The following is a 19,568-nucleotide window of genomic DNA, read 5'->3' as shown; positions in this document are numbered from 1 at the left end:
CCAAATAATTAAGGATGCTGCAAGAGATTTAGCCCCTTTCATCTCTAAACTAATTAATGCTTCATTCTCATCCAATACTGTCCCAAGCAACTTAAAAGAGTCTTGGGTTTTCCCTCTTCTCAAGAAACAAACACAAGACCCGTCCATTCCCACTAACTATAGGCCCATTACCACAGTCCCCTTCCTCCTCAAGATAATTGATAGAGTAGACTATCTTCAAATTCAGAACTATCTTGAGACTAACCAGCTCTTGGGCTACCGTCAATCTGGATTCAGACCACAACATGGTACTGAGACAGCCTTAATTTTAACGACAAAGGAAACACTGCCTTGCTGCTCCTCCTTGATCTGTTGGCAGCCTTTGACCTGGTGGACCACGCAGTCTTATGGAAACACCTGCCATCGGCTGCCCACTTCTCGAGCAAAGCCACAGCCTGGGTCCAGTCATTCCTAGACAAAAGGACTATGCGAGTTTTCTCCACCTCGGCATCGGCAGAACCAATTCAGACAACATGTGGCATGCCACAAGGCTCTTGTGTTTTGCCCACTATGTATAATGTATTTACCATGTCCCTATTTGACAAATTGGACAGACTGGGTGTCACCTACACTCAGGGCTTTAAGTGGGCCGGGGCCTTGCGGGGCTGGGCCCCGGCAGGCTCCGAAATTTCGTTTTGAGGCGGGGCCCTGCCGGGGCCCAGTAATCTCCCCTGGCAGCCCCGGCCACTACACGAAAAGGCATTTTTTTCTACAGCCTGAAGTGCTCGCTCGTTTGCGAGAGCTTCAGGCTACAGAAAAAAATGCCTTTCAGCCATAATGTTGGCGCCGCACCTGTGAAGCATCCCTTTAATCAAGAGATTCCCGTCGGCCGGCGCCACCATTATGGAAAAAACGTGAGGCCACTGAAAGCAGAGGCCTTGCTTTGTAAATACTGGAGCTGCCGTGCATTCGCGCGAGTTTCAGTATTTAGGAAAAAGGCCTCTGCTTCCAGTGGCCTCACCCTTTCAGCCTTAATGGTGGTGCTGCCCCTCCCCAACTGACGAGGGGCAGCACCACCATTAAGGCTGAATAGGCAGGCACTGTCCCCTGCCAGGCAAGCCTACACAAAATAAATGCAGGGATGAGCACCCTCTCCCCCAGAGGGGAGAGGGTGCTAATCTCTACGAAAGGCTGCCTGGCAGGGGTGGCAGTAGCCCATTGAGCCCGGGCTCGTCAAGGGGGCGTGGCCTAACGGGCCATCAAGATCCCCGCTGTTAGGCCACGCCCCCTCGATGAGCCCCGGCTCGATTTGTAGTGCCACTTAAGGCACTGCCTACACTAACTATGCAGATGACACCCAGATCCTCATTCCCCTTTTGGGCAATTTCACTTCTGATACAGCCTTGGTAAATGAAATATACATCCTCATTCAGGCATGGATGGCAACTCATGGCCTCTGCTTGAACAACGATAAAACAGAGATCCTGATACTGGGCTCCACCGCCAATCTAAAAAAACTTGACAATAATTATTCCACCTTCAACATCAATGGCAACACAATTACAGTAGCCAAAGAAGTGAAGATGCTAGGCTTCTATCTTGACTCTACCTTAACCTTGCGAAAACAATTAAACTCTCTGGCTTCATCCACCACTTATACCTGTAAACTTATTAGATCATGGAGACAATTTCTAACACAAGCTAACTGCCCTAATACTATCCAAACTCGACTATTGCAATGCCCTATATCTGGGAGCCAATAAATACATCACTAATAAAATCCAGATACTACAAAACAATGCCCTTAGAACGGCCTTGAACCTACCAACTAGAGAACATGTATCTAACACGAGAAGAGATCATCACTGGCTTAAAATTTGCGATAGGATCCTCTTCAAAACAGTTTCGCTAACGGTAAAATGTCTGAATAACGCAGCTCTACCCTATCTCATTGAAAGAATAGTCAGAAGAACATCAACTCGCCCCTCTAGAGTGGCTAACTTCCACTGTCTGGGAGTTCGTAGATTCATGTTAAAAAAAAAAGGTGAAAAAAGTTTTCTGGTAAAGCTGCCCAGTACTGGAATGGCCTACCATAATCTTATAGCAAAAGCTGAAAAGTCACGATCTGCACTTAAAAACTACTGCAGCAGACTAATCCTCGAAGCTCTAATTGACAACATCTTTCTACTAAAGAGAACATTGTGTATATTAATATCAAACAGAATGAAACCACTAACTAAATTAATTAATAAATTACAAAAAGTACATATATGCATGCACAATGTCAATATAGATACCTTTTCAAACTTCTGTGAAGGTGAATGGATTCACAAAAGCAGCACTGAACCATTTTTCAATGAAGATGCTTATAAATAAGAAAAAATAACAGTTGCCATTGACAGTGATGGCCAAGGGTATGAAATGGCAGGAGACACCATTATGGCAAAAGAAACTCTTATAGTAAAAATGTCCCAAACTTACCTTCAAGCAAATATTCCTTTCACCCACACAAACCGTCCAGTGTACAAATGGAGATGCAGCTCAATGTGTAATGTGCGCAAACAAGCAGTTAAATCTTTACAACAATTCCTCAATCACTAAATGAAACTAGCAGACAAATGTAAAACCAAAACTTTACAAACCAGGGACTCTTGTCCAGTGCGCAGCCACACTGTACTCTGAGGACATTCATTAGCCTGCATTTTAGGAAATGCTTGCAAAAGAACCTTCCAACACATCCAAATGTTAGCAACACACGATTCCGTTATACGGAATCTTGTGCATAGACTTTATTATGCAAAACCTCAGGCTCTAGAACTGCAACATTTAAATAACATTCTCTTACTTGGAACAGCCAAAGAACTCCTTTAAAAAATAGAGCACATCCAAAGTAAATACTTTGGAAATGAACTTGACTTAGTAAATTCAGTAACTTCGGAAAACATTACTGAAAACCTCACAAACACCAACCTCCTAACAAACGCACACAAAAAAAGAAATAGCTAAGTTTCAAAATACATCTGCTGAAATACCAGACCAAGTATGTGTCTGTTGTCGCAGAACATTTTTATAAAAAGAGCACACAAATAGTAGATATGGCCTACAAAATATTGGACAGTGTGGAATCCCAATTGCTCCAATTAGCTTTATATCTAACAGCAGAAAATAAATACAAAATAACTGACCCCTCAATAGTTTGCACGTATGGCGAAACAAAGCTTGACAATAACCAAATGCTGTCACGTGCTATCATTTATAACTTGGAAATATGCCCACTTCCAAAGGCTCTCCAACAATTGAACTTTTATGAAAGCATTATAATCCAAACATTACACCCATTTCAAGCTATAATACAGCTTCAACCAAAAACAGCCAAATTACCTCCATCTGGGTTAGTAAAGGGCATCTGCGGCAATGTATCATATTTGCCATTAGATCTTAAAGAAATGTAGAAACTCTAGGAGTACAACAGCCAATAGATCAATAGTTGATTGTACTGGTTAATGGTGCACCAACAAAAGACAAAACAATTTGGCAACAACTAGTCGATTTAAACAAAGTTAAACAAGCCCTACAATATCTGAAAGAAAACAATGAATACTACAAAGATATATACATAGAGGAAACCTTAAGAGAAACCACCCAAATAATGCAAGATTTACCAGCAATTGGCCCATTTGAACGTGTACATCCTGTTACTGCAGCCAACATTTTAGTCCAGTATACAATTCACACACTACACTACAAAGAGACCATTGAAGATGCATTAGAAGCATATCAAATGTGTCAAGCCAAAGGATCCCCAATGAGAGTATGGGAAAAAAGTGCAGAAGCAGGTTATTTTCCTCTACTCTTTCATACAGGGAAAGGAGGAAGATATGATGAAATGTCCACCCAAATTAGTGCATTAGAATATCGCTCTATACGAATGTATTCTGAAGACCCCAGATTCAGACAAAATGTAGAATACATGTTCCACTAGTCAACTAGCAACTCTTTGTTATGGAGTTGCATACGAATTAAAAACAGGCTCTAACTTTTTAAACATGTCCACTACACAACTGCTTAAATAAATAAAAGACAAAGATGAAGTTTTGCAGTCAAGTATCACAAATCTCTTGGCAAACATGCATGTTACAAAAAAATACTGGTTCCAACGTCACGCTGATCTACGTTGTATGTTGAGGAACCTAGGTCCACACACATGGTTTGTTACTTTAAGTTGTGCAGAGTATGCATGGGATGACTTGTAAGACTTCTTACACACAGCACACTAAAATAAAGATGAAATAGATATAAAAACACCTGGAGAACGGTGTTCTCTTGGCCCTGTCAATGAGTCAAGGTACTTTTACCATCGCTTCATTGCTATGCTGCCCTTCATCTGCAATAAAACTAACCATCTGCTCGGAGAAGTGGAACACTTCTTTTGGAGAAAAGAATATTAATCCAGAGGAGAACCACACATCCACATGCTTTTGTGGATAAAAGATGCTCCAAAATTTGGCCATGACAGTGATGCCACTGTTTTACAGTTTATTGAAAAATACATTACCTGCGACATCCCTTCAGAAGCCACAGATAGTGACCTACATACACAAATCTTGTGATTCCAAAATCATAAGTGTGGCAAATACTGCCGATGTAGATATAAAAACAAAGGTAAATACTACATCAAATTTTGCTTTGGCTTCCCTAGACCAGTTTGCAAAAAAGGACAAGTAAATAGCTTGATGTCTTCTGTTAGACACAGTGTAACAGGCAATTCCCCTGTTTCAAAGTGCAAGACCGGGATTCAAACCAGTGTTGCTATGCATTTTCTTGCTTCCAAGACAAATGCATTTCCCCTGAGCTATCCTCCCCGGCCAGACCTGTCACAGCCTAGCTCCCCAAATCTGACAAAACAGAGCTAAAAGACTTCTGGGATGACATATCATCTGACAAAGCACTGTAAAAAAAATTGCACAGCTTCGGTATAAAAATGTTCTCCCAATGAGAATGCGGGTACTACAAAACTGCAGACCGTTTAACAGGTACAGCCATATATGGCAAATCTGAACACATTGTCTGGCTAAACCTTGGTCTAGGTTCATCCCGAAAAAGAGTACTAAAATCCTACCAGGTGATAGAAACAATAGCCATAAATGATCCCAACAGCAAGGGCTTGTGAAAAAACTATTTAATTGACACATACTACCCAAACAGAAGTACTGCTTTGGAAAACATGTGCCCGTACAACTGTCAAAACTATAAACCTCTTCCAGTCTTTCACTCAATTCTGACAAGTCCCCCTCCTCCTCACCTGATTCTTCTGATGAGGATGGAAGGCTCTTGCTCTTCTTCTTCTGAGTGGACCGCTTTTTCTGGAAGAGATACAGCCTCCCTCAGATAGAAGCCACTATGCCGCCTTAATACAATGAGGCCAGCAAAGGGCCCCTTCCTGAGGACGCCAAAAAGAGGAAAAAGTCAGTGGCAGAAAAAACCTCTTTGTGCAGATTGATCCGGTGTGCCTCCTTGAGCGTACTTGCTTTGGGTATAAGAATACTCCAGGAGAGTCCAATTTTTAAAAAACACTTTATTTAATACTGGCATGTTAGCAATGCAGGAAGGACATGATTCACGTACATACGTACAGCATATATGTATGACATAGGTATATAGTTAAGCTGTTAGAGCAACATTTGAGGTCTGGGGGTTAGGGGAGAGGGAGAGAGGGGGCAGGACAGATAGGGTCATACTGGGGATATTCCAGCTTGTGTAGGCTTTGTCTTGTCTTTCACTGCCTCCAGGAATGTTCTGAGGGGAGCCCATATGTCTTTTGGTCTTGAGGTAGACTGGACCCCTCGGACATAAGTTTCTTCGCTTTCTTGTGTGTTAATCAATTACTGTAACCAGCCTTGGTGTGTCGGGGGAATCTTTTGATTTCCATTTCTTGAGGATGTTCTTTTTGGCTACTGCTCTACCCACTGCAAACAGTCTGCGGGTTTTGACTGATGCCTTCCCTATGTCTCCCAGTAGGTATTTCCGCGGTGTGACTGTAATGTTTGTATTTAATATATCGTTCATTGTCTTTGCCACTTCGTTCCAGAATCGCTTTATTGGTGGCCAGTCCCAGTACATGTGTATGGCTAATGCGTTGAGGCTGCCGCATTTGGGGCATGATTGGGGTTTAGAGGGGTCAAATTTGGAGATTTGTTTGGGTGTAATATGCAGCTGGTTCAGGATTTTGAATTGGATAAGTCTAAAGTTTGCGCATAGGGAGATGGTCTTCGTATATCTGCAATAGTTTGTCCATTGTTCGTCTAGTTGGATGTTCAGGTCTTTTTTCCATTTGGTTTTACTGTTGTTCTTGGATGGCGTGTTGGACTGAGTTATTCTGTATAGCATCGAGACACTGCCCACAAAACCATCTTCTGTAAGGATTTCAGTTAGGAATTTGTGGGTTGGAGGAGCACTCGGAAAAGTTGGCCACTTTTTCTTGCAGGAAGCTTTTAGCCTTTGGTAATGTAGTATTGTGAATAAACCCTTTCCTGCTCTGTTTTGGATCTCTAATGCCTTGAGGAACCGTCCTTCTGGAAACAGGGTTCCGACCTTTGCTTGTTTTTCAGGGTCCCATGATGTTTGTACTTGGTACCTTGGGGAATATCATGCTTTTGAGTTCCACAGGGGACGCTGCAAATTTTTCTGCATGTATGTGCGCAAACTGTTCCTCAGTGTTGGACCAGTACTTTGCGAAGTGAGCCTGTGCTGCATAATAGTATAGCTGGAGGCCAGGGCAACCAGGCCGCCTTTGTCGTAATTCTTGCATAGTTTAGACCAGCTTAACCTGGGCGTTTGACCACCCCAGACGAATCACGTGGTGAGTTTTTGTAGTGTATCAAAGAATTTCCTGCCCGACGAGATCAGAATGCCATTGAATAGCTATAGTAGATTTGGTACTACCAGCATTTTCAGTAGGGAGATGCGACCATACAGGGACAGTGGCAGCTTGATCCATGCGTTGAGTTTACATTCCAATTGTGTCAAGTATGGGGTATAGTTATTGGCAAGCAAAGTTTGTTTGTCTGGCGCCATTGTAATGCCCAGATATCTTGCAGTGGTAGGGGACCAACGTAATTCGTTCATACTCGCCGTCTGGATAGTGGACTCAGTCCAGGAGAGTACAATTTGTTCTTCCAGAAATGGAAGAGCACAAGCCCTTTAGTGGCAAAACAACATGGAAAGAACTGGAGGGTGGGTAAATGCATCTGGCTCCCCACGCTCCGTTGACCTGGGCTGCACGGGCAGTGAGATGGAAGGAACAGCTACTCTGCCGGGTCCAGTAGGCGGGCTTTATCAGGCAGCAGCCTCCCCACACTCCGATACACTGACGGCGCAGGCTGAGAGATGGGAGAAGCCCTCTGCGGTGTCGGAGCCTGATGGTATGAGTACCGAGAACAGCAGAAAGGCAAGTATCAGTGGAGGAAACGATCACAGTGAAAACGGAAGGCATAACGAAAGTAAAATAAACAGAAAAAGAAAAAGAAGCGAGAAAAGAAAAGCTGGGCAAAGCGAGGACGCCATAAAGGAAAGAGCAAGCCAGATGAAGCAAACTGAGCGGGACCTGCAAAGACGGGAATCAAAACTGGCAACAGATCAAAGGAAGCAGAAACCAGGAGAGATCAGCGGAGCAAAGTCAACAGGAAGGAAAGCACTTCTGAGCGTTAGAACCATAGGCAGAAATGTACAGCAAGGGTTGCAATGCACAGAAGGAAGGGATGGGCGGTATTAAGTGAGGAAACTTTCAAAGACTAGAGCGTAGAAAGAGCAACGTGGATAGCGTGAAGTGCCATTCTAATGGCGTTAGAACCTCCAGGAATGCCACAAGTGCCATGACTGCAGGTGCGTGACAACGACATAACCCAAAACTACTCCTACAAAAACAATGTCACACCAGATGAGACACTGGCAAATATTTAGCCTCAACTTGTGAAGGAAGCCTAGTAAAACTTAACAAACCCATCACAATTAATCATGCTTAAGTCAAGTAAGACCCATCTGTTACAATAAATGGATTGTACGCAACATACCCACACTATCTCTAACAAATTCTCACCCGTTCTCTCGCCCTTGGTGCATTTTCCCATTATGCCAATACGTACCCACCTGGCTCATGCTTAAATGCTTACTTATGCTAACTATGTACACGTATATGTATATGTATGTCACGCCACATTCACTAAACAACACTGTACCATACACATGACAACTGGATGTACTAATGTAACTTGAAAATGTATAACTATCAAACCAATCATGTTTTTAACTACCACCAAATCGTGCACAGCAAACCACCACATCGCTACTTCACCATTTGGCACCATCACCTTTACACAACATCACAGCCTTGATAAAGTCCCATTGGTCGAAACACGTTGTGGTTTTGTCTCATGTGAATGGCAACCTCTCAAGAACGCAGCAACCGCTTGCCCATTAGAACCAATACTATGCACATCTAACATTCTCAAGACTCATCATTTCCCCACCATGGAGGCACCAGTACATTGAGTGAAAAACATTATATACAGAACCCATTCTAACAGGGTTCTGGCTCCCTCTTCTCCTCTATCTATCTCAATACATGGGACTTTGGGGGCATTGTCCCACAGGAACCCTAGAACGGCAGCAGGAGCAACTACAGAATTCATAACCAGATTAGCGCAGGGCTCCACATTCTCTAAGCTCCCCTCCTTTATCTTTAAACATAGAGAACTGTATTACATGGCCTTGCTGCACCTTTTTAAACTGTGCAGAAAAGAAGAAGAATTATTAGGTGACTATGGGCCTCATTACGAGAATGGAAGTAATGCAAAGAGGAAGGTGGAACGGTATTACCGGCATCGTTAATGGATCCGGGCCATTACGACCTGACAACCCGCCAATACCGCCACCGCCCGTACCGTGCCCCTTCAAACCGGGTCGTGCACGTACACGCGCCCCTTCGTGGAGTTAATACCGGGATGCTGGTAATTGGAGGACATCACAACTCATGCGGGCATGCAATTACCGGCATCCCGAAGGCGGTAATTAGTGCCTGCACGATGGCAGCCATACAGGCCGCATCGCGGAACTCCTATAAAAAGTCAAGGCAACTGCCACAGGTGCACACAATCACCACATGTGGAGTCAATGGAGCCTGTCCCAGCATAAAAGGAGTACACCCACACACCATACCCCTTCCCACACCAAAATGATACCACTATCTGTTGCAATCATGGGGCTGGAGGACATGCCTATACTGCTACAACTACAGCAACAACAGCAACAACAACATCTACAGCTACAACAACAGGCAGCACAGAGGAGACGCAGGAGGAGAAGGAGGGTGAGACGGGCCCAGAAATTACCACCAGTGCAGCCAGTAGCACCATGTCGGCAGCCACCAATCCATCGCATCAGACCCAGTCCATTCAATCTAACCCCTGAGCAGATCCACACCCTGTACCGGTTTGACTGAGACACCATGACCACCATTGTGGACATGATACATGACGCCATTGTCAGCCTCATAGAAATTTGGACTGCCATCCCAACGCTTCTAAAGGTGGTGTCTGTGCTCCACTTCCTGGCCACAGGCACCTACCAGCACACAGTGTGCCATCTGCATGGTATATCACAACCACTCGTTTCACACATGCTGACTCAAGTGCTGGATGCCCTCCTGAAGCACGCTAGCACCCACATATCCCTACCACGGACTGCCCAGGAGATTGCCGACACCAAAGTAGGCTTCCATGCACTGGCAGGCATGCCCAATTGCGTTGGTGCCCTCCACTGCACCCATGTTGAATTGGTAGTCCCTCATGTCATAGAGGCGTTGTACCGCAATCGCAAGCAATACCACTCCATCAATGTGCCGATGGTATGTGACTCCATTAAGACCATCACATATTCTTGTACCCGATATCCGGGATCAACACACGATTCCATGGTGCTGCGTAACTCCACACTACCCCGTCACATGGAGCGACATGCTGCACGACGTGCCTGGCTGTTTGGTGAGTTGCCTGACTGGCCCATGGCAGTGCATTGGGATTGTTATGTGGTGGGATGCATACTGCACCTGCGTGGGAATGGGGGGATGCATACTCCACCTGGGTGGGAATGGGGGGGTGCATACTTCACCTGGGTGGGAATAGGGGGGGATGCACACTCCACCAGGCTGGGAATGGGGGGGATGCATACTCCACCTTGGTGGGAATAGGGAGGGGATGCATACTCCACCTGGGTGGGAATGGGCAGTGAGTTGACAGTGCACTCAGAGCTAAACACTTCCCACCTGAACCTACCAACCCGACCATGACACATCACTGCCACACATTGGACCAATTCCGTACATCAATGACAACATGTAAGATGCCCAACCAGGCCTCCATGGTTCTGTCAAGAGATGCATGACTGAACATGATTACAACTGTGCCAATGTGGCCAGTGTGATCAGGCATACTGTAGCATACACTGCAATCATGGGAGGAAAGACATTGTTCTGCATCCACAGTATATTCCTATCAGCATGAAAGTTAACACCCTGCATCATCTGTACAACGCCATCAAGACTTGTAGACCATATTGCAGTACATAAGGTACTTTCGGCCCTCTGTCAAAATCACTTGTGCACCCCTGATCTAGAGGTTTGAGCTGTAGGCATAAGCAAACCATATTTTATATTGCATCTATGTGAAAAAAACACACATTTTGGGACCGCCTCTATAACTTTCCCCCCTTGATAAAACCTCACCAAACCTTGCAGGATCAATCTGCCATATACTTTTTGAGCCAAATTTAGTGAGGATTTCTTCAGGAGAGGAAAAGTTATAAGCGTCCAAAAAGTGTTGTTCCCATGGGTTGAGCAACTTAACCATAACTGTAATATATACATACAAAACACGTGAAAAGCCAAACTTTAAACATTAAAATAAATTAAGCAACTTGGTGCAGACTATTAATATGTTGATCTCTGTGGCACCACATAGAAGTATGCCTAGGAAGAGGTATGCCTGTGGTGATAGGCATACCTCTACGTGGTGCCACTGTCATGCCCCGTCCCAGGAAATACTGGAACCGATGGAGACTGGGATGCATCATCCGTTGGAACTGTTCTCAGCGGTTTAGTGTTCCCCCAAGATGGCCGCCATGAAAATAAAGTCAGCCCCTTTCGAACAAAAGATATGCTGACCGCTACCGAGGACCCAACCCGAACTGGAAAGTGGGCACATTGGTATGGTTGTCCACAAAGTTTCTACCCCGTTGGGTTCATCAAGGGAAGTTTTCACCAAGATTAATTGGTCCGTTTCCCATCTCATCACAAATCAATCCTATAGCATTCAGATTGTACTTACCTCCTTACATGAAGAGAGTACATCCAGTGTTCCACACCACTCTACTCAAGTTTTATGTGGCAGATTCATATAAGAGAAAGCTACCTGAACCTGGATCAGCTACTGACCTGAACCCTGAGGAATATGAGATTGGCAGATTGGTGGATTCAGGGTACAGGTGTGGAGAACTGCAATATCTGGTTCATTGGAAGGGTTATTTGACATCCGAACGAACTTGGGAACCTGTCCGACACATTCATGCTCCTCGTTTGATCTGCCAGTTTCATAACCTGTTCCCAGCCAAACCGGGTGGGGTGACGACAAGAAAGAGGCATACTGTCATGCCCCGTCCCTGGAAATACTGGAACCGATGGAGATAGGACTGCATCATCCTTTGGAACTGTTCTCAGCAGTCTAGCGTTCACCCAACATGGCCGCCATGAAAATAAAGTCAGCCCCTTCCGGATACACGTTGCATTGTCTCCATCTCTTGGACCATCGCTAGCTCGTACTGCGTTACTGAGTACTAGCAACTATTTTCCTACTGTTCGCCTACTTCCTTGTACTCTCGCTTTTGCCTTTGGCATTTCCTTCTTGATACGTCTGTGTTTCTGTTCCTGTCCTTATTTTTCATACTACCTTTCTCCCGCCGCTCGGTGTGTTTGTTTACTTTTCGTACTAGCCCTCACTCTCTGACTCTGTGTTTCCGTTTGCAACGCTTTCATCTTTTTCTTTCTTTTTATCTTCCATTTTCCCCCGCGTACAGTGCATCCACTTGGATTTCTATCACCTTCCCGTAGCGGTTCGTTCTGTTGTTTTGTTTAAAGTATATTCCACTTTTTACTTTCTCCTGGGTTGTCACGTCTTTCTTTTGTTTCCCCTGTTCTGCCTTTAAATCCGGTTCCGCTTTCCCCGCTTCTTTTACTAGGTGTTCATTACTTCTGCACCGCTCGGAGTTCTGTTTACTTACCTTTCCATCTCTTGCTCATATCTGTATTTACTACGTTCCGGTTACAGGCATCCTCCCTATATCTGCCTTTTCGGTTCCTTTTCCTATCATTAGCTCTGGATGACAGACGTTATTCTAGCAACCCTTCTGCTACCAAGATTGCTTTTCTTTGGGGTTGTCCATCTATTACTAAGAAGATCCAAGCTCCAGTCCATCCAGGCTATTTGGATATTTATCAGAGTGGAGTCTGTTAACCTAATTGGAACTGCTGGCTCATCTATTCCTACTGCTGTTTAGTTCCACTCATCCTGCGACCACACAACAGGGTTTTTTCTGCTGCAACTGGCTTTTTCCCTGGACATTTTGGGGGCTTGCTCCTTGGGGTTCCCCTTGATCCTGTTCCCCTCTAGGACACCTTGGCCTCCGACGGAGCTCGTCCTTATTTGCCCAGTAAAAAGGAAAAGAAGTCCAAAGAAACCAAGAAGATCAGACGGAAGAGGGGGTCTGAAGGCCCTGAAGACGTCATTGAAGACTTAGGTAAGGAGAGGGAGCTGGGAGAAATAACAGAATCTGACAGCCACAGAGATCAACATATTAATATGCTGTACCAATTTGCCTAATTTATTTGTATATATATATATTCAATGAAAAAACTTTGTTAAGGGGACTTTATGGTTAAGTTGCACTGATAAAAACCTATGAAATTCAATGAAAAAACTTTGTTAAAGGGACATTATGGTTAAGTTGCGCTACTAAAAACCTATGAAATTCAGTGAAAAAACGTTGTTAAAGGGACGTTATGGTTCCAAGTAAAACCGAAAATGCCCTGAAATTCACCAGTTATGGTAAGTTAAGCAATCATAACTCGCGCCACCATCATGCACTGCTAAGACTTACACCAGGACATCAACGATGACATCACACATGTCATTGATTACATCACTGATGACCTCACATGTGCATTTAACTTTCATGAAAAGTCTGTACATGGGATTCTTTTTGTAATGTTAAAAGTAGTGTCAAGGATCATTGGAATAAATATCATGAGGTAAGTAGTGCATTAAGCAATGAATCAATCCAAATAGCATTGTATTATGAATCTTTTTCCAATATACTAAGGGACACATGTAGTAACATAGGCATAGTTTGCAGGAGACATGATGGAGATGCAATATTAATAATCTTGCCATGTTAAATACTAAAATTATAAATGCTTTCTTATTAGAGTTTTGCATGCTGTCAAACATTTAATAAGTACCTAATAAAACCCACTTACTACTTTATTGCCTTACTGCACACAAAACACAAACAGACATTTACATATACAAAAATGAGCATATACAGGGAAAGTGAAGTAACCTAACTGATTATCTTCATGCACAGTAATGATTGCTCTGCTTCAAAGCTACTACTTCCCTATGTATAACTATCGCATATTGTGACTTGGCCCTAAGGAAAGTAATGTACGTGCAATGTGTACAAATATGAGCACATCCAGGGAAAGTACAGTAATAAAAAAACAACAGAACTATAACACAGTGTTGATAGCCTTACTAATCATCTTCATACATAGAAAGCATTACTTTCTTCCAGGTCTGTGTTTTCCCCTTTGTATATGTTTCATATGCTGTGAGTGGACCCTAAGTGAATTACTATAAGAACATATTTGAAGTATAAGTCTACAGATATAGTACTTTTAGAATTTTTAGTTCCTGACTGTTACTGGCCTAGATATATCAGTAAAGGAAAAAAGAGTGAGCCAGACATGTGATGTCATCAGTGATGTCATCAATGACATTTGTGATGTCATCTTTGATGTCCTGGGTGTTAGTCTTAGCAGTGCACCGTGGAGGTGCAAGTTATGGTTGCTTAGCTTACCATAACTGGCGAATTTCAGGGGTTTTTCAGTTTTACTTGGAACCATAACGTCCCTTTAACAACGTTTTTTCACTGAATTTCATAGGTTTTTAGTAGCGCAACTTAACCATAACGCCCCTTTGACAAAGTTTTTTCATTGAATTTCATAGGTTTTTATTAGTGCAACTTAACCATGATGTCCCCTTAACAAAGGTTTTTCTTTGAATTTCATAGGTTGTTATTAATGCAACTTAACCACAACGTCCCTTTAACAAAGTTTTTTCTTTGAATTTCATAGGTTTTTATTAGTGCAACTTAACCATAACGTCCCCTTAAGAAAGCTTTTTAATTGAATTTCATAGGTTTTTATTAGTGCAACTTAATCATAACGTACCCTTAACAAAGTTTTTTCATTGAATTTCATTGGTTTTTATTAGTGCAACTTAACCATAACGTCCCTTTAACAAAGTTTTTTTCAGTGAATTTCATGGGTTTTTACCAATGCATGCTATTGTCCTACAATTTAGTAAAATCATACTTACCCAATATAGCAATATTTGTGTCCCATTTACAAAGTGTCACCTTAAAACTCTGCCATTTCCCACCTTCCGGAATCATTGTTAACATTTCTATACACTTTTTGCAACTAATTCAACAAATTTTGCATCCGTAAACGTCTACAAACATCTGACTTCATAGCGGACCTTCTGGACAATGCCACATGACCATACGCTGGCGCGCGGCATGATGACATGTCCGAGAACGCGTCCGCACTTCACGATAAGATCACTGCTTCGCGGACAGTTCAAAACTGCATTTTCTACTGATCTAGGAACTTTCAACTTCAAAATGTCCCTTGCACAGCTCCAACACCTATCCCTACTCATTATCCATTAACAATCTAGTACACAGTACATACTTTTAGCAAAACTGATATTTATCTTAAAATGGCATCAGCTAATGCCATCCCTCCTCCCCAAGAGCCACCACCACTATTGTAATCAAGGAGCATGAGAATCAATGCCCCCTACCTTAGAAATAACACACGCGCAACATTTTCCCTTGTCCACCTACCCTTCCATATTAGTGTAGGTTTCCTCTTCCCTCATTTCCCTCCCCACCTTTCGTTCTCAGCTCTCCTGCCAAAAAAAATACATCCAAAAAGAACAAAAGATATATTCCTTTAGGAACCACCTTTCACAGTTAAAAAATAGAACTAAAAAACATGTATAGACTCCATCTACTTTATATTTCTCAGTAAAGTACATAGACTCAATAAGATTTTCCAACATTTCCATTTTGTTTTATGCTAATTAAAAATATTGTGGCGTTCATCCTCCGTTCCAGGGACTGGATTGGTGGATACGGACCCAGCAGCCCAAGTTATCAACCCAAGCTAAGCAAGGGTAGATAACGAGGTCTCTGGACCATTATCCCCCCATTCCAGCACCTGAAATGGGGGATGAAGGCCATTAGCACCCCGGGTTCCCAAAGCTGGGACCCGGGGTGCTAAAAAAGAGGATTTTTCTTCCTACACCGGGACACCTGCAAGATGTCTAGCATAGAAAGGGAAGGCGAGGGTTCCATACAGGCCCCTCTTCGATTTCCATTGCAGTCTGAGGAAGGCAAAAAGAGAACCCTATGACCATATTACCACAAGCACATTTTTCTTCCCTTTCAGATCTATCCTAATTTTGAATAGCTTTACCACAAAGCCAGGCCCCGGTGGACATGGCCACTTGAATGCTATCTTCTGTCCCTTGTGGTCATGGCCACTACCCAGATTGTCTGGATCATGACCTTATTCCATGACCCGGACAATCTGGCCACTGCCCATGGCCATAGGCTACCCCTCAGTCACTAAAGATATACCGCTATTTTTTGTAGCTACATTATGACACTTGGCAAATAATAAAACACTGGCACATTTGCAAAACCATGCTTGTAGGTCCTTGCCAATGCTCCTTACGGAAGGTCGCTGGAAATCCACCCATGTTTTATTTTTTCAAAAGTGTCAAATGTATGCACATACAATTGTCATATAACCTAGCCCCCACTTGACAAAATCCATTCAGACTTTACGAAAACATCTATATCTAGATCTATAATCGTTTTGCAAACCTTTGTTTAGATTTGTCAAATGACACCACATTTATAAGCCTTTACAATATTTTGGGACCTCCTCACTAATTTTGCTCCCTCTTGACAAAATCCCACCAAACTTTGCAAAAACATGTATATCTAGATCTATTATCAGTTTCTGAAATATAGTGTAGATTCGTCCAATGGCACCTCATTTATAAACCTTTACATTATTTTGGGACCCCCCTTCTAATTTTGCCCCCTCTTCACAAAATCCCACTCAAACTTTGCAAAAACAATCATATCTAAATATATGATCAATTTCCCAAATTAAGTGTAGATGTCTCAAATGGCACCTCATTTATAAGCCTTTACATTATTTTGGGACCCCCCCTCTAATTTTGCCCCCTCATAACAGAATCCCACCAATCTTTGCATACTCACTCAGAATCAGGTCAGGAATATACATGCAAAGTTTCATGCAGTTCCATTAGGTGGCGCCAAAGTTATAAGCCATCCAAGAACTGCATTTCACCAAACCTGTAATGCTGAGTTGTTCGCAAACTTTCACAGGACTGTTCGCGAACATCCAAACTGTTTGAGGACATTTGCGGCAAAAAACACCTGTTTTATTGTTTCTTGCAGCCATATCCCATCCCATCCTCATCACCCCTCACCTCCCCAGAGATTATTTCATAAATTTGACAACTGCAATGTTGTGTTTTTTAACATGTTTTTACCGCGATGTCCGCGGACAGCAGCGAAGTCCGCGAATCCAAGATGGTGGCGTTTCCAAAAATCTGACACACTTCACATTCTTCACCATCCAATCAGCGAACATGTCACATGTCCGCAGACATGACGTAACCCCATTAGCCAATCAGGACACTGTCTGCGGACCGAACAGGGAAGTGTGTCCGCGGACCGAACATAGATATCACTAATTTTTTCTGACCTACTTTCTGGTAATTTTAAAAGAAACTACTGGACAGATTTTCACCAAATTGGCAAAAGCACGCTTTCGGGACCAAGCCGCTGTCCCTGGTCCAAATCTGGTGAAAATCCGTCCAGCGTGTTGGGCTGTAGGCGTGAGCAAAGTTTTTTCCCGATTCAGTCTATGGGAAAAAAAGTTTTGGGACCTCCCCTATAACTTTGCCCCCCCCCCTGGACCAAACCTCACCAAACTTTGCAAAGAAATTCAGAGTGGGCCATATACATTTTTTGCAAAGTTTGGTGTGGATTCGTCCAGGGGGAGCAAAGTTGTAAGCCGCCCAAAAAGTGCTCATCCTATGGAAACAGCAACTTAACCATAACTACACAGCCACTGTAATATATATATATATATATATAAATATACATATATATATATAGTCCTTAAGTCTCCACAGTCACTTGGTTTCAATATCCTTTTGCATCTATTATATCTATTATCTTTATTAACTTTTACTTTCTTTCTCCTAACCCTTCCCCTGGCACAATACCCGTCTTTGCCACTGCCTGCATTTTAAGCCAGTTGTATTTTCACTAAGTTCTTCAATGAAGTACGTTTTTCAGCACAAGATACTATATAGTACATAAGGTCCACTGGTTCTCTCTTGGGATAGGTTTTTGATTTCTTCAAGGCCTTCTTTACAATTAGGCTTGCATCCATCCTTTGCAATTCTCTCAATTTGCGTAACTATACATTTGATGCCCTGGGGGCCAGATTCTCCAACCGTGGGATGAGCTTTCCTCCCTACCCCCTCTCTCAAATTGACCCAGAGATTTTAGACATCAAAGAAACACATTAGAAGTACTTGTTTTGTGTTCATCTTTTTATTGCTTTAAGTCTAAGGTATACCAGAGCGATTTCCTGACAGAAGAAAGAAATACTATTGTGTTAACATTTTAAAAATAAAGGCAATAATGCCTATTTTCTAATGTGCACCTAAAGCTGTAAGCATGTAAGAGTTCATAATGGAAACCCATGCCCCCTTTTTGTGATAGATCAGTCACAGTCATTCTCTGAAGTCCCTTACCCATACTCACTTTAATGGATTGTGCATTGGAGTTTGTCAAAGAGTGCTTGTTCCTTCTGATATTATCTCACGTTAACAAGATAATACAGGTATAAGAAAAGATACAGTTGCCATTAAAAAAAACATTTGGTATTGTAACAAATAATCTTAACACAATTAATACTACTGCGTTCCTATGCCGTCAAGCACCTCATTAGAGGATCATTGTGCTTCCTTTCATTTCACAGACCATGAACACCATTCAAATGATGCCGGATAATGCAGAAATCAGTGATAAGCCACAAAAACAAAAAACTAATTTCAGGAAGAAATTCATAGGCCCTATAAATGTCTGCAAATGCCGTACCGTGAAGGTAGCGGAAGCTCCACCACAAAGTCAATTATGCACTGTGATGCAACCCAACCACCAACGACAAGAAACAGACGATGCCAGCAAAGAAAAGGTATCATTTTTTGGTTTTCATTTGTGCTTTCCATCACATCCCATCATCACATCCCATTTACATGTTGTGTTGTATACTAAGGCAAAAGGTGAATGTAGTCCTACTGTGGTGGTCTGTGAAAGTTAATTCATGCAAAGTGCACAGAGCACTGTCCATTGTCTTCCACTGTGCAGGTTTTGATGTCCAAACAGTTAACAAATGCATTTACGTGTATCTAGATTGGGGAAGGTTAATTGGTTTTTACTAATCATGCAACACGCGTAAAACATGAATTGGTGCATTTCCTGTTTTTCAATGTCTTCCAAGAGGGCCTTGAGCCCTAGCGCAGAGACCAATCTGATCTTCCATTGCCATCTAGCAATATTCTTTTGTTGGCTACCTTTTTTTCTTTTCTTAACAGTATTTGAGTAATTCTACTGTGGTTGTGCCTCCTCTTCAGTTATTGGAGCTGGGCACAGAATATGCAGCTTAGCCCTGTAGCAGCTGGCATTAATCTAAGAGGTCTACCCTTTGTAGTTCGAAAAACAGACAGCAGTGTATCCATGCATGCCCAAATGTATTGGGCGCAATCCTGGTCCAGTCACACATAGTCTGTATCTTTTGCCCCATGCAGCATGGTGTGCACGTCTGGTAGGCTGTAGAGGTGTTTCAGCTTTGCTGGAAGTACACTGGCAAGGCTGTACCTGCTCATGTTCTGACAGAAATTCTGAACTGGAGCCCTATTTAGGTAGCACACTTCAGAGGCAGACTGCATAGAGGCGAGATATTAACAGTTCACCTCCTGGTTTCCTGTGTGTACCTCCTAGAAAAGCAAAAGGTGGTAATAGACAGTTGAGGCTTCAACCGTATCTGGTAGAAGGAATATCTGACTAATATGGACTGT

General features: G+C 42.8%; 1 protein-coding gene across 1 annotated transcript in view; it reads left to right on the top strand.

Annotated features, from left to right (window-relative positions):
• LOC138558352 (serine/arginine repetitive matrix protein 2-like) overlaps positions 1 to 19,568 on the top strand; it is a 321,979-nt gene that overhangs the window by 287,395 nt on the left and 15,016 nt on the right. The window contains exon 8 of the mRNA XM_069642669.1: positions 18,470 to 18,685. Within this exon, the coding sequence (XP_069498770.1) occupies positions 18,470 to 18,685 (216 nt within the window). The remainder of the gene's footprint in view (positions 1 to 18,469; positions 18,686 to 19,568) is intronic.

The sequence above is a fragment of the Ambystoma mexicanum genome, chromosome 1p (assembly GCF_040938575.1).
Source record: "Ambystoma mexicanum isolate Mex_15411 chromosome 1p, UKY_AmexF1_1, whole genome shotgun sequence".
NCBI classification, from domain to species: Eukaryota; Metazoa; Chordata; class Amphibia; order Caudata; family Ambystomatidae; genus Ambystoma; species Ambystoma mexicanum.
This window is presented reverse-complemented; position numbering and strand designations above follow the sequence as displayed.